Source organism: Stegostoma tigrinum, chromosome 17 (assembly GCF_030684315.1).
Source record: "Stegostoma tigrinum isolate sSteTig4 chromosome 17, sSteTig4.hap1, whole genome shotgun sequence".
In the NCBI taxonomy this organism is placed as follows: domain Eukaryota; kingdom Metazoa; phylum Chordata; class Chondrichthyes; order Orectolobiformes; family Stegostomatidae; genus Stegostoma; species Stegostoma tigrinum.
The window spans coordinates 28,592,849-28,609,526 of record NC_081370.1 but is presented as its reverse complement, the minus strand read 5'-3'; the positions used below and the strand labels follow the sequence as shown (position 1 = coordinate 28,609,526).

Sequence of the window (16,678 nt, the reverse complement as noted above, 5' to 3'; positions counted from 1 at the left end):
AGTCCTACCTGGCCTTCAAAACTAGCCCCCTTCCAAATCTACAATCATCCTCTATTCACTGACTGACTTCCTCCCAGCCCTAAAAACTCAGAGGTGGAGGCTTGACTCTCTTTCTGATTAGCACCTTTGCAGCATGTTCTGGCTGTGGATGTAGGCTTCTTTGAGTTGTGTCAGCTTTTAATTGATTTTCCTTTAGGGGATGGTGCATGTAGTCTACTCTCCCATTAAATCCAGCCCAGTGTTTATCTTTACCAAAAACTGTTAACTTAATCATATAGAAGAACCTGTATCTTTTTGGAGCAACATAAAATATGTAACTTTATTAAATATCGATTGGATTCTTTGAATACAAGGGACTTTTTCTGAATTTCACAGCTGTGTTCCCATGCTCCTTTAGCAGCTGAATACCAGCATGTGTGCTGTAAATAGATAAAAGGCCAGGTGGAACTAAGGCATGACAATGGTACAGGTGCAACCAGTGGCCAGGTTTCTAGCATATGTAATTTTCCTTCATTATCTCTGAATGTACTTTTCTATCAGTTAATCCAATTGCACATAATCTTCCTGCATTTGTGTTCAGCTGGCATTCTGTACCCTTTGCCAGATCTCACTTTGTACTCACATTAACTTCAAGAAATTCACACAGAATAGAAGTGTTATGTCAAAATTTAACCAAAATATAGAAGGTGCTGGAGACAGCTTTCTGAGTTGAGTGACACAGAAACAAGATCCATTCCTATCGAATTGAACTGAATTAATTTAACAAAACACTATCCCTCCCTTTATTGCCAACTATCTCCTGCTCTTTTCTCAGACTCTTCTACCATTGCTATGGCAATTTGGTGTACACCTAATGCCACCAAATAGTGAGAGACAGGATTAAGCCAGAGGACAGTATGAAAGCAGTGTGTGAGAGTTTACCATCTACAAGACACACAGGAGTAATTCATTCAGACTCCTTGAGCAGCACATTCAAAACCCATGACTTATATCACCCAGATGGACAAGGGAAGCAGATATATGGTAACCACCAGCACGTTTTCCTCTGAGCAGCACACGATGCTGAGTAGCAACTATTTCACCATTCATCGTCACACTGGCCAACATCTTGGAACTCCTTTCCAAACAGTACTCTGAGTCTACCTGCAGCTCAAGGACTGCCATGATTCAAGAAAGCACCTCACCACCACCCTCTCTAGGCAACTAGATACAATAAATGCTGGCCTCTAGCTATTGATGCCCACACCCCATGAATGAATAAAAACTGTTCCTGATGATGCACAGTGTAACTAAAATAACAGCTGGTCATTAGATGCTAGCAGTCAGCAATAGGGAGGGGGTGGGTGGGGGTGTGGGTGTCAGGCAAGGCATAACCCTTTGTTCTCCCTGTTGCACACATGATGGAACTACTTAGAGCTTCCAATTAAAATATTCTGTTGATAATTCACTTATCAACAATACTATTGATTTTCTCTCTTCCCAGAAATACGGACAGTCATGAAACGCAATCTCAAAGCTCTGGCAAAAAGGAATCCTGTAATAAAAATGGAATTTGACGTATTCAGGCATCATAAAACAGAGGCCCTGATTATAAACAGATGGAATTGTGGAATTTGATCTGCAAAATACTGGTTTAAAAAAATTCCTGAATCTAATGTAATGAAAATGTATTTGATTTATTCAGTAAAGCAATGGCTCTGTTAATCAATAGTTGATCAATCGGATTTGCGTTGATCCATAAAGCACGTTCCATATTCCCCATATGCTAACAATAGACAGAAATTATGAGGCTCTGCTGCCGTAATTGGAACCTTGTTAGTACAACACAATCAATCCTGTGCTCATATCTCGTGCAGCTCTTTGCTGGTAGTGAAGACTTGAATTCTCGTCCTTATAAATTAGGATTCCAGTAGTAAGCACTCCAGTTCTCATCACAATAACATATGGCAACTGATCAATTCAAATAGGATCACCAGAGGCTGTAGCACGAGGGGTGGCACTCCACCTCAAGTATGACTGACGAGTCATCTCCATTTTTACCACTTGCCACGGCCATAGCCAAAGGATTACAGGACAACAATCAACTCATCAGCATGTTTTGTGACATTATAAACATAACTTCCGTCACCATTAAGTCTTGGAGGGGGTCTTGAACCAAAGCTTCTGGCTTAGAGGTAGGGATGCTACCCATATACCATAAAATTAAGACAATGACATTTCGGGATCCAAATCACGGGATATGAAAAGAAGGCACAAAAATGCTTATAAAATCACAACACTTGGTCACAGTGGCATTTCCAAAGTGTACATATTAGCTTTTTCCTTTAGTGCCAGCCACAGTCCTTGACTAAGATTTATCAATGTAGAAGGATAGGGAAACATAATACTGTTTTTGACACCATTGATATTGGGCTATGGAGTACAACCAAAGTAAAAAATGTACACCGAAGTGCATTTCAGGTGTGTATCATAGAAATGATTTTAACTGTATGTGATACTTACACTGGAAAGATAACACACTGCCTTCATTACAACCAGGCCATCAAGTAATACGCTGAGCAAAATTCTGACTGGTCTCATTAGTCAGAAAATGGACAAGTGGTAACACTGGTAAACATGGCACCAGTAAACTGGGGATGCACTTCCATGCAACAAATTGTGAAACTTTGCAGATAGCACTAGTAGTTGTCTGGAAGGAGCTAAAGCCAAATAAATTCATGTTTGCAGTCACTGCCAAAATCTGCCCTTTTAGGCCCAGCTGAAGCTAGATCTTGCTCCAGGAGATTGAAGATGTCAGCAATAACTTGGCCTCAAAGTCTGGGTGCCCTGAGCTAATATTATGCAGTAATATCCAGAAAGCCGATCCTCTCTCTGCATACCCTGTGCCAAGGTTTTCAATTTCCAGGCCGGACCTCTAAGTTCATCCAGTCTGTCCAGTGGAGCACCTGGTGGATGAGAAGGTTACTGATGGTATTCCCCCTTCTGTTGTTAGCGTTGCTGCTGCTCCTCCTGTTCGTCATCAGATGTAGAAGGTAGAGCTGTACAACCTGCTTCCATACTGTTATCAAAGTTGACAACTGGGAAATGCAAATCGAAGTTAGGAAAATATCCACTGTAGCACAAATGACTTGTGTTGGAAATTACCTCCAAAGCAATGGATGTACACCCTTAGACAAATTCTTGAAGGAGCCTTTAATTTGGGCACAGAAACATTTCAACTAGTCAACAATCAAAGGCTTGCTTGCCTGTTTATCTCTACTGTATTCTCATCTAAACTAGTGGATTTCAAACAGCTCTGGAAATCTATACACTAATCTATACGAAGTTTGAAGATAGAGTTCAGAATTAATTTGTCACTCAATTTTCATGTTTGTACACGATAATAATCCATCTGCCTGTCCGAGAGGACATTCTTATACAGCATGTAACTCGCACCACATCTGTCTATCTCTCTCTCTCCCTCTCAACCCTGGGTGCTGGTGGCATAGTAGTAATTGCACAACGTGGTTGACCCGTAAATGCTCTCTGAAATGGCCAGCAAGCCACTCATGTCCTTGAATGTAAGAATTACATTAGCTTTTCATTGGTTCTCTGGAACACCATCTTTCTCAAGTGAATGACAATCAATACAAATCAGAGAAACAGAACAAAAAATGTTCTGAATTTCAATTATCAATTCTGAGAATGCTTTCCCATCAAATGGGAAACAAGTCATCTACGCAATGTCCTTATTTGCACAGTCATGTTCAGCCTTAATCCTGGTGCTTACGGCCTATCACAGCCAGGTGAGGATGGGTTGTGACTCCCTCCTTTTTTTGATCCGCCCTCTTTTGTTTTAGCTTGTAAATATCACATTTTGACTAAACTTATTTAACCAGATCAAACGTGTGACAACCAATTCCAAGGTTTTCTTGAGTGAAAAAGAATGGAGTTTTATTACCTATGTCAACACCCCAAAAATAAAGAGCAACACTAACTACATGCACAAATGCAGGTAACTTCCAAATGAGTTAAGAAGCGTGTCTAGTCTAGTACAGATAAGAGGACAAAGGTAAATCCAATTAAATATCTGAAGAGCCCCTTCAGTTGCAGGCACAAAAAGTCCTCAGTCTAACCATTTAACTCTTGTTCTGTCTCATTAGCTGTAATGAAGTTTGAATTTAATCTTGAATTCTCAGTGAACAGTGATCTTTCCAATAGCGATATAGTTTCTCCAAGGCCTTTATTTCCTTTCGTTTCTTTTTCCACGGAATGTGGGCATCGCTGGTAAGGCTAGCATTTCTTGCCTGTCTCTAACAGCCCTTCAGTTAAAGATGCAGCTAATAGTGATATAGTACTTCTCTGTCGTAGCCTGCATTCAAGCTATCAATTTCGTTTTGAACAGAACAGTGTTACATTTTCAGGAAAACCCATTCTTGATCTTGCACATTGTGTTAATGGTCGGTGGGGGCGGAGGGGGGGGGGGGGGGGGGGGGGTGGTGAGATAGTGTTGATCTCCATGGAGTATAATAAATGGCAGTTATTGGAAATATTAAGGTATAATGACTAACTGTTTCACATTAAATCCTGCCTGAGACTTTCCACAAACCTCTGAATGGAAACTACCTAATTCTCAATTAGCAAATCTCCTCAACTCTCAATGATGGTTCTTGAAAAGGTCCACTAGAAGTGAGCTAAAGTTTATAATTCAAGGTTTAACATCGTACCTTTGAAAAGAGGGTGAAGCAGCCCAGACGACTGATGACACAATAAACCTCCGGTAAGCGTGGGCCTTTACCGCTTGGCTGAAATTAAAAGAATAAAAATACGAAAATTAAAGATAATTCTTCTACAATAACAAAAATTGCCTTGTCTTACGGTATTAATGACACTAGACCTCCATTACAACCCACCCTTCAATATTAAAGATACCTCCTCTGTTGTATGAACTACAGTGGCCTTAACGTATTGCTTATCCTAAAGGATTAAAGACACTTAATGACCAATTTTGCTCACCCTCCAGCAGTAAAGGTTTCTCTCTATAGCATAATATAGAAAATATAGCACAGAAAAGGGCCATTTGGTCCAACCACTCCATGCTGGAATTTGTGCCCTCTTCAAGCTTCCACTCTTTTTTTTCATTTAAATACAGTGATCGTTGTTGTAACACTCTCCTTTTACTCTCAAGTGCACGTCTAAGTATTTTTAAATACAGCAAGATCATTGGTTTCAACAACTCCGTGTTTGAATACCAGGTTGACCATGGATCCAATGTCTGGAGCAGAACCGTTGAAAAATGTGAGGTTGGAAAAAAACATCAATCCAAAGACATCCATTCTTCTGTTGACAAACTGCGCTCAGCTTAGCCTCGTTATAACAGATACCCTCTTTTGTTGCAAGGGTAAACTAAAAATAACACCTTAAGGCATCCTAGATCTGGCATCATCTGGATTGTGTCACATTTAGGTCACAGAGCTAAATGATGTCTGTATCACTTGAATCATGTAGGGAACCATTGCCTGTTCAACAGATCATCAAGCCAACGATGAACATCTACTCATCACCAAGACATCATACAGTTCAAAAGTCCAAGGGGAAACAAGTCAATGTCCCAGCTTGAAAATAGCTCAACTGAAGAAAAAAATTCCAAGTGTGACTCAGAACCAATCTGCTAAATCCTCCTACATCAAAAATCAACTCCAGTACAGTGTGATCAAATTAAGTCAGTGTACAAGAAGCCAATGCCCAGACCTTAGGATTTAGGCAATGTCATCACCAGGAACAATTTGACACATGCAATGCTGAAATACACCACTTGCTAATATAAGAACAAGCAATCTTAATTGCCTGCAGAGCGACACAACATCATTTTAAGACCCATGCCCAATGATAAATCTGGAAGGCAAAAAAAATTGTGGTGAGAATAGAAAGCCCAAGAGATCTGACAATATGTTGACCATCAAGATATGGAAGACTTTTGAAGCCACCAGGCCCAGATGCGAAGATCAGACAGACAAAATCTCCTTTGCACAATATCTCAGATGTATTCCTCTTCTAACGATGACAATGTCATGTCAATGTTGGAAAGATATTCTAAACAACTTCCAGTTGATACTCTCCATGATGTCCCTCAGTGATCAGAGGTAAAATCCATGGCTGAGCCACCATTAATGAGAGAAGTACAACAAACAAACAAACAAATGAACAACAACAAAACCTGTAGCCCCAATCGTATCTCGGCTGTGGTTTTCAAAATTAATGGGCTTTTGCGAGCATCAAGATTCCATGTAATTATCTGAAAGATTTGAGAGAGAAAATGGATTCTCCAACTCTCTCTGCTTCATGTACGGAACAATCATAACTATCTTTATGAACGACAAAGGCTTGTCTGGGCAACAATTAAAGTACTTCCCTCTTGTCCACAGCAGGAATATTCCTGACAGACAATTTCCTGAATTTCTCATTTTCTGTGACTGAGATAATCTTCCCAGAGACATGTACCTTTAGATCTTTCACAGGAACTTTCAACATGATCTGCATTATAAGATAAAGCCAAGAAAAATACTAGAGAGTAGCACCAGGAAATCATCAATGTATCCACTGAACTGACCAAAGCATGTGGCTCAGTAAAGTGTAAGGCTCAATAAGACTGTATTCTAAAGATTTGGAAGTCCAAGAAACTTCCTGCAATTGCTTCATGATTATATGATTGTAACTGTCTTGAATGCAAGAATCTGAAACTGATGTCTTCCAAATCCAAACTTGCATGATAGCCTCTGTATAATTTAAAAGCTAACAAACAATGCCTTTTCACCTCTCCAAATATCAACAATCCTTTTCTACCAGTGTTAAGTAGAGATTAATACTAAAAGTGACCTACTATAGTTTGTATGTGGCTGCAGTAAGGGGAGACACTGAAATATGTTGAAAACGTCCCATACCTTGGCAGCCATATCGCTCAAAACACCACCACTGATAGTAGTGTGTGTTTGACAACAAAGACATCTTGAAGTCCAGATCTCTTCAAGTCAACAAAATCCCTTGCGTACAAAGCAGTTGATATCACCCTGCTCCTGTAATGCAATGAGATCTGGGAGGTGTATCAGAGACAGATCAGAGAGTGAGAGGAATCCCATCAGCAGTGCCTCACAGAATCTCGAAACTCCAACACCAGGACCATTAACAAAATAGTAGAGTCCTTCTTGAAGCCTGCCAGTATTCAGGCGAAACTGGAAAATCAACTTTGATGGTCCAGACATCATGTCCAGACAGCCAAAAACTGCCTTCCCTAATCAGGTCCTATTTTCTCAACTCTCAAATTGCCAACAGTCTGGAGGAGGACAAAGAACACACTTCAAAAATATACAGAAATTTTCCTTGAAGGACGGGGCATTGACATTAATGGCTGGAAGGAACTTACTGCCACTCATGTTGAATGAGGACAACTCATTCCATCAATGTGCATCAAGCTTTGAGCCACCACACCTTAATAATTAGACAATGGAGAATGAAAGAAAAGGAAGCAAATCCTGCACTCCAGATCCTACTTCCTCGTGCGGCAGCCTTGTCCACATGCCCAAAGATTTGCAGTGTGAGATTGGGCCTTTATCATGCAGATAAAAATCCATGAGAGAAACCCAAGACCCTCAGTGCACATCATCCTCAAATAGGATCAAGGAACATTAGATCACCTTTCATCCCCTTTTCAAGTAAAAGGATCCCAATCTGTGAATCTATTAAAGACATTTCCCATAAAATATCATTTATTTCATATTATTGAAGATTCTTGATCTATATTGTATGTAATGAAAAGGGCTTTAGGGAAGACAGATTTAAAAAGTACACAACCCATATATTTTTTTAAAATCCATAATGCAACAGACAGTACAAAAGGCAAATGTATGTTAGGCTTCACAGCAAGAGTTTTTGAGTACAGCAGTAAGGATGCCTGTCTACAGTTATACAGGGCCTCAGTGAGGTGACGTCTGGAATATTGTGTGTATTTTCATCTCCTTTTTCAAAAAGGGATGTTCTGGTTATGGAGGGAGTGCAGTTAAAGTTTATCAGATTCATTCATAGGATGACGGGGCTGACATTAAGAGGAAAGGTTGAATTGGTTAGGATTATATTTACTGGAGTCAAAAGAATGAGGGTTCTCTCTTAAAAGCTTAAATAATTCTAATAGGACTAGACATGTTATATGCAGAAAGCATGTTCCTAATGGTAGGGTAGTCCAGAACCAGGAGTCACAGTGTAAAGAGAAGGGTAAACAATTTAGGACTGATGTGAGCCTTTGGAATTCGCTACTACAGAAAGCAGTCAAGGCCGAAACATTGTACTATTTCAAGAAGTTGGATATAGCACTTCGGACTAAAGGAAGCAAAGCTACAGTGGGAAAGCAGGAAAAAGCTATTGAGTTGGATGATTTGCCATGATCATGATGAATGGTCTACCCCAGCTCCCATCTGCTATGTTCAATTTAACTGAGTGCTGAAACAACAGCTTTGTAATCTTTACTTGTTCTTTAGGTTATGCTTTTTCTTACTATTAAGAAAAAAACGTGACATTATTAAGGAAGTAGGGCAAAGTTGAATGGGGAAGGTTCTGGGTGTAGAAACAATTAGGGAAATTTAGAAATTTCAAAGTTTTGAGGTTCTGGCAAAACAAAAATGTGTTTGAATGAGTGACTGCGAAGAGTTTTCATTTTAAGATTACAATGAGGGGGATAGCTGAATTTTAGGAAGAAAAAGAAAAAGAGATCAAAGGTGAAGTGATTTTACTGACCTTGTTCTTTAGCTTGAGTCAGAGACAAATATTTTGTGGCTGCCACTAAATGTTCATAAGTATGTTAACAGATGAAGGCTAGTTTGTGAAGTTCACATCTGACTGAAGAGATGAATCAATTCCCCTTATTAGGCATCGAATTGCTCCTGAAGGCACTGACTGATTAAATCAACTATGTAAAGTTTCTGCTTCAAATCTACACTATCAAATTCACTGGAATGTTGACACCTTGCCAGAAGCCTTGGCTATCCACCAGTCTATAGCTATCTTTAGTAATTGCCAATAAAAACACATCGGCCTAAGAACATCTATATTCTTTACAGCAAACCAAGTAAAAAGCTAAATTCCCTTTTCCAACTCTAATGAATCTTGGGTAAAATGAAGCTGAAGGCCTGGAATTTCCTCAGAGCCACTTCCTGGTTTGCTACTATACTGACACTAGAAATACAGTGGGACCCTTGTTCATGCTGATAAACTGTGTTTCTTCAATACTGCCCATGAAATTACTATGACAGGCAAATTTCCCCATTGAGTAATTGCAGAACAGGCCAATTAAATGCAGTGATATTTAGTTTACCTTTAGATATCCACTTTTCTTTCACATCTTAAAATAACATCTCCTGGCACACTAGGAGGAAGCAGTCAATGCCATCTAGTCACACCAAGGACAAGTCATGGTTTTTTTTTTAATTCATTCCTGGGATGTGGACTACAATGGCTGGGCAAAAAATCATTACCCATATTGCATTATCAGAAGCTGCCCGGAGCAGGTGACAGTGAGCTGCCTTCTTGATCTGCTGCAGTCTATTTGGTATGGCAGGCGCACAATGCTGTGCCTTGAAGATGGTAGACCGGACTTGGGAAGTCAGGATGTCAATTACTCACTGCAGAATTTGTCACTTCTGACCAGTGCTTTTGGCAGAGTACTTGTATGGATAGGCCAGTTTATTTTTGGTAACCCACAGGATTTTGGTAGTGGAGGGCTCAGTGATGACAATGACATTGAATGTCAAGGGGAGATGGTTAGATTCTCTCTTGCTGAAGACGGACATTGCCTGGCACTTTTGTGGTGAAATGTTACTTGCCAATTGCCAGTACAAAGCTAGGTATTGTTCACATCTTGCCATACTTCGATATGGATTGCTTCAATTTGAGGAGTCGTGAATGGTGCTGAACATTGCATAATCATCACCAAACAGCCCCACATCTGACATTATGATGGACAGATATTCATTGGTGAAGCAGCTGAAGATGCTTGGCCCTCAGATGTAACCCTGAGGAACTCCTGTTGAGATGTCCTGGATCTGAGAAGGCTGAAGTCCAACGACCACACCCATCTTCCATTGTGCCAGGTATACATTCAACCAAAGAGTTCTCCCCACCCACCAAATTCCCATTGGCTTGAGTTTTGATAGGGTTCTGTGATGCCATTCTCAGCCAAATACAGCCTTGCTGTCAAGGACTGTTACTCTCAACTCACCTCTGGAATTCAACTTTTTTGTCCATGTTTGAACCAAGGCTGTAATGAGGTCAAACCCTGCCAGAACCCAAACTCAGCACCAACGAGCAAGGTTATTGCTAAGCTAGTGCTGCTTGATAGCACTGTTGATGACAGTTTACATCACTTTACAGATGAAGAAGGGTAGACTGATGAGGCGATAATTGATTGGGTTGGATACATTCTGCTTTTTGTGTATAGGGCATTATGGGCAATTTTCCACTTTGTCAGGTAGATGCTGGATTTCTAACTTGAAAAACAGCACGATCATTTTTGGAGTATTAATCTTCAGTACTAGTCGTCAGGGTATATTGCTTTTAAAGTATCCAGTGTCTCCAGTAGTTTCATGATATCAAATGAAGTGATTCAATTTTGCTGCAAACTGACATGTAAGGAGTTGGGGACCTCTGAAGGTGGCCAAAGTGGATCATCCACTCAGCACTTCTGGCCTAGGATTGTTGCGAATGTTTCAGCCTTCTCTTTTGCACTGTTATGCTGGGCTACACCATCATTGAGGATGGAAATGTTTGTGAAGACTCGTCCTCAATGAAGTTGTTTCATCGTCCACTTCCGTTCATAACTGGATTTGGCAGGACTACAGAGCTTAGATCTGATCTGTCATTTGTAGAGTAAGTTAGCCCTATCTATCACATGCTAGCTGGCATGCAAGTATCCTTTTTTTGTAGCTTTATCAAGTTGGTAACTCATTTTAAGATGAGTTTGGTGCTGTTCTTGGTGTGATCACCTGAACTTTTCACGGAACCAAGGTTGACCCCTAACTTGATGGCAACATTAAACAGGGGTATGTGCTAGGCCACAAGTTTAAGCATTGTTTTGGAGTCTGATTCTACTGCTGCTGATGGTCCACTGTGCCTCATGGTTGCACTGTAGCAGGCAGGTAGGTAAGGATGAGGTCAAGTAGTTTCTTCCCTCTTTTTGGCTCCTTCACCACGTGCTGTAGACCTAATCTAGCAGCTACGTTCTTTAGGACTTGACCAACTCAGTCAGTCAGCTTAGCTGGGGCGTCAGGGGATAGGGTAAGCAGCAGGAGGTTTCCTTGTGCACATCAGATATCATGGTGCCTGGAGTTAATATTGAGGACTACCAGGCAATATGGCAGTTCCTTCTGATTGTGTACCACTGTCATTTCTGCTGGATCTGTGTTCTTAGGGGTACTTCACCTGCTCAAGCATGGTGACTTGGTCGGTATACGTATGATATGATTCTGTGAGTATGACTAAGTCAAGTTGTGGCTTGATAGGCTGTGAGACAACTTTCCTAATTTTGACACTCACCCCAGATGTTGGCAAGGAGGACTTTGCAAGATGAACAAGGCAGAGGTGGAAGTTGTTACTATGAGTTCCTAGGTTGATATCAGGTCATCCATCTGGCTTCATTTTTTTTTTGTTTAAGTAGTTGATACAGTGGGGAGGCTTGCTAGAACACTTCAGAAAGCAGCCAAGTCTCCCCCACATTGCTGATGTCAACCCAAACTGGTAAGGATTGCACTTTTCCTTTCTTAAAGAACATCAGTGAACCAGATGGGTTTATGTGACAATCAACAGTGATTTCACGACCATCATTAGATTTTTAAATCCAGGCATTTTAAATTGAACTCAAATTCCATCATCTGCTGTGGTAGGATTCAAACCCAGACCTCTAAAACATTTCTTAGGTCTCTGGATTACAAATTCATCAATAAGATATCATCACCACCCACCACCCTCAGTCAGCAATGCTCGAGATTGCTGCTGGTAAGATTATGTTGAATTGTATCAACTCCTTGGTGACAGACAATCTGACTCCATGGGGTAATGGACTTGAAGGCACCATCCAGACAACTGAGTATATTTGCGGCTGCTGCAGATTTACTTGCAAACCAGAATTAGGAAGCCTCAACCACAGCAATTTCAAAGAGACGTCTTCACTACATTTGCTCAGATAGTTAGCCAAAAAACTTATTAAACTTACACGTGTGATGCTGAGAACTGTCACTGCTCATAGGAAACAGCTGGGCCACAGAATGTAGTGCTCTTCTGCTGCCACTGGGCACGTTACCATTCAGAAACATTACGTGGAACAGAACTTCTAAGTGTAAATGGGGATTTTCTTTTTATGTTGTATTTAAAGCTCCAAGATAAATACTTTTTGCTACATGGTCATCGTTGTGCCAAACCATAGAAAAGTCACAAAAACAGTCAAAAAGCTCCAAAAATAACTGTCAACTTTGAATGCAAGGCCATAACCAAGAATGACCACTTTCAGATTGTTGAATAAGTTAAGTCGCTTTTAACTTGAACGAATTTAAAGATTTTTAATCAGTATTCTGGAGATCATATACTGTAGTTTTTTTTGTTCTGTGGAAACTGAATACTAATGACTTTAGCTATATCACAAAAACAAGCAAGTACACAGATAACGAGAAAAAAGAGAAGCAAAATACTGCAGATGCTGGAAATCCAAAAGAAAAAGAGAAAGTGCTGGAGGAACTTAGCAATGTCTGGCAATAACTCTATGGTGAGGAACAGAGCTAATGTTTTTCAGTCCAATGCAGCACTTTCCCTTGTAAAATGTGCCATAATGCATTCAAAGTTATATTAGAGGAATGATTGGAAAACCTTCTGTCATTATCATGTGTTCAGATTCTTTAGCTTTAAAAAAACCTTGCTGTGAAAACTTAGAGGGAAAAAATCCAATTACCTGCTCTACTTTGTTGAACTATAGCCCATATGATTGAAATGCAAAAGAAAATCTATCATTTCTATTTCAATAGCTTTCATTGTCTGGAATTGCCAGAGTTTGTTTTGACAGCTCAGATCATGATAAATGCTTGACTGGGTTTCAAAAGCTAAAGCCCACCTAAATCAGCCTAAGTTTCTGTCAACGGTTTGTCAGTTTTTAAGAGGTAATTAAAGGATTATTTGTCTTTGATGTGGTTTCTGGGAAGATGCCTGTTGGTTTTACAACTGCACAATCAGTTAAGGGGATTAAATATTGTTCAATGGGAATTAAATTGGTCTGAACATCAATCAAATGCATTGCCATTCAGTACAAATGTTAAGACATTTGCAATTTTTAAATCAATTTCAAAGTGCTCATTGCCTTGGAGTAAACATGGAATGGACAGAGTATTTGGTGGGGGGGGGGGAGAAGAGTTAGAGGGCACAGGAACAATGTAGAGAGCTGGGCTGATGTCCCAGCAAACAGCAGCAGGCATTCTAACCAGCCTCACCACTTGCAGTACTATCACATTACCTTGCAAGTCTGAAAATAAGCTATCAAACTCCGAGAAAATTTTCAAAACTGAAAATGGCAGGAGAAAAGTGATGTGCAGAGGAAATTTACCAGGACGATTCCCAGGCTAGACAGATTTTGTTATTAAATGAGATCAGATAGACCAGGGTTGTTTTCATTGGTGCAGAGGAGATGAGGGGGGACATGTTTGAGATGTACAAAATTATAAGGAGTGTAGATAGAAAGAAACTTTTCTACTTGATGCAGGGATCAGTGGCCAGGGACACAGATTTAGCTAAAGGACAGGAAGATTAGAGGGGATATAAGGACTTTGTTTTCATCCAGAGGGTGGAGGAACCTTGAATTCACCTCCCATAAGTGTAGTAGAGGTAGAAACCCTTATAACATTCAAGACATGGTTACACGTACACTTGCACAGACTTGGTTGGCCGAAGGGCCATTTACTGTGCTGCAGATCTCTAACTCTGAAATGTCAAGCAATGAGAAGGTTGGGGTCATTTTGTAGACTGTATGGAGGTATTTTGCAAAGTAATCATCCAGTCTGCCCAAAGGTCTCACCAGTGTTGAGAAGACTGCATCGTGAGCAGCAAATACAGTAAATTAGATTGCAAGAGGCACAATTAAATTGCGGATTCACCTGCAGGAATATATGGGGCATTCAACAATGAAGAAGGAGGGGGTACAAGAGCAAGTTTTACATCTCCTAGCATGGTTCAAATTGGAAAAACAGATTAGTGCGGTTATTAGTTCAGGCAAGGATTTATATCAATTGATTGTAAATTGCTGTAATCAATCTAAGCAAGGATCCACACAGTTTGACTGACAATTGCTAAATTAATGTCAAAATATACTACTTACTGACTGAATGCCTGAACTAGAAGTGAAAGATTCTGTCATGCAGGGTCGAATCCTGTGTGACCAATAGAGATACATTATGGAGCAATCAAGGCAATGCCAGAAATTTGAATCCCCTCCGATTCATAAATGTATGAACGCAATGTCTGAAATACCCATCTGCTTAAAATGCAGGTATTTCTGTGTTATTGATTTAGAGCAAAAAGTTAACAAAATAATTTTTTGTTCACTTTAGACACAGAAAATATATCCAAATTTGTTAATCTGCAACCTTCTCCAAAGTTTGCTCCTATATTTTTGGTAACTCATAATTACAAACATTATGGCCTGGATTTTGTGGTCAGTGTGAAGCATGTTGCTATGCAGCTGCCTTACATTTAAAACTACATGTCAGCTTGGGTTGCAGTGGCAACTTGGTCTCCTGCTTGCTACATAAATCCATCGATAAAGGTGGGTGGAATGGTCTAGTAGGAAGGAGTGCAAATTCTGTGAAGCCATATCCGCTGTGACACCGTGAACTCAAGACACGCCACTTGAGGTCTGTCTTAATCTCAAACTGCAGTCTGCAAATCAATAGCCATGTTGCTATGTGACATGCTTCAATATTAGAAACTGCTTCCAAATGGGGCCAGAGGCACAGTTTATATCATGAGACATTAAAATGGCCTTTGAACACTCGAAAATGTTTGCCAGTCGGAAAATAATTCGTTAAATCTTAATGTTTCCATTGTAGCTCTAGTCTGGACTGAGATCATCAGCTCATCATCTTTGTGCACAATGAACAACAAAGTCAAACGTTTCACATTTTTATGGGTAGAAATTCAGGTATTGTGGCAGTGGAGAGAAAGGAAATTATGGAAGACCACTGACCACAAAATCCAAGTCAGTGTGTTCGTAATTATACGCCAGAAAAATGTAGGAGCAAACCTTGGAGAAGGCTGCACAGCAACACATTGAAATATATTTTCTGTGTCTAAAGTGAAAGAAAAATTATTTTGCTAACTTTTTGCTCTAAATTAAATGACACAGAAATACCAGCCATCTGCATTTTATCAGACAGGGGTATTTCAGACAATGCGTTCATGCATTTATGAATCAGAAGGGATTCAAATTTCCTGCATTGCTTTCACTGCTCCATTATCAATTTCCATTGGTCACACAGGATTCTACCCTGCATGACAGAATCTTTTACTTCCTAGTCCAAGCTTTCATAAGAGTCCTGGATTGTAACAATCCCTTAAGCACCACAACCATCTTTCAGTGGATGAAGCACATTTCTTGCCTGCCTATCCTTCACTTAATCTCACTTTTGGACAGCGTACAGTGGGAGTCTACTTCTTCCCTGGACACTTACAAGCCCATACCTGAGCAAATTGCTGGGAAGGATCAAATATAAGCATCACAATGACATATTCAAGCAGCAATCATTCTGAGAGGGAGAGAGGGCCCACATGTATTAGCTCAATGTTTTGGAAGCATTCAATTCCTCAGTTAAATAATGCTCATTTCTTAATCATAATCACGTCTCAAAGAAAACGCTCTGAGTTCAAGTCAACCTCCAGGGTCTGAGCGCAAAGAAGAAGGCTGACACTCCAGTGCAATACTGAGAGCGCGCTGCATGGTCAGCGATGTTGTCTTTCTGATGAGACACTAAACCGAAGCCCTGTCTGTTTGCTCAGGTGGATGTAAAAGAGCCCACAGCATTTTTTCACAGAGTAGCAGAGTTAATCCTGGTGTCCAAATGAATACCTTACCCTCAAACAGCACCACAAAAAAAATTGTCTGGTCATTATCACATTGTTGTTTACAGAACTGAGCTACCAAATTCACCAATTTTACCAAACATTAGCAAACTCACAGCATTTCTAAAATCCCAGGCAAAATCTGCAGGAATCAATGAGCAACTAGTCTGAAAATAGTGGATAATCCCTTTGAGTAGCGGTGCTGTGGCATCCTGCCAACCACTGAACAAACGTCTAGGTCTCCAAATTTAAGAGAGGGTATTACATGGAGCAACCTGGTTGAAATTGACAATGCTGTATTACAAACTGAATGAAATAGTGATCTGCTTATACTGCATAAAATGGGGCATGCTCCTAATGCTGATGCTAATATCCTTACAAAAGTAGTGCTGGGTAAATGCTGTCCCCAAAGGTCAATGCGCAGTGGGGATGCCATTTTGGTGCTTTCAAAAGAGAATCAGATGAATACCAAACAATCTACTACTTGCCTAATTAATTTTCTAAGACTTTTGGTGAATGATTACCTTAAGTAATATTTTATTAAGTTAATTCATAGAATGTGGGT

General features: G+C 40.1%; 1 protein-coding gene across 6 annotated transcripts in view; it reads right to left on the bottom strand.

Moving 5' to 3' along the window:
* dennd2b (DENN domain containing 2B) overlaps positions 1 to 16,678 on the bottom strand; it is a 403,328-nt gene that overhangs the window by 59,205 nt on the left and 327,445 nt on the right. For all 6 annotated transcript variants that reach the window (XM_048545174.2, XM_048545171.2, XM_048545172.2 and 3 more), the window contains one exon: positions 4,707 to 4,784. In XM_048545174.2, the coding sequence (XP_048401131.1) occupies positions 4,707 to 4,784 (78 nt within the window). The remainder of the gene's footprint in view (positions 1 to 4,706; positions 4,785 to 16,678) is intronic.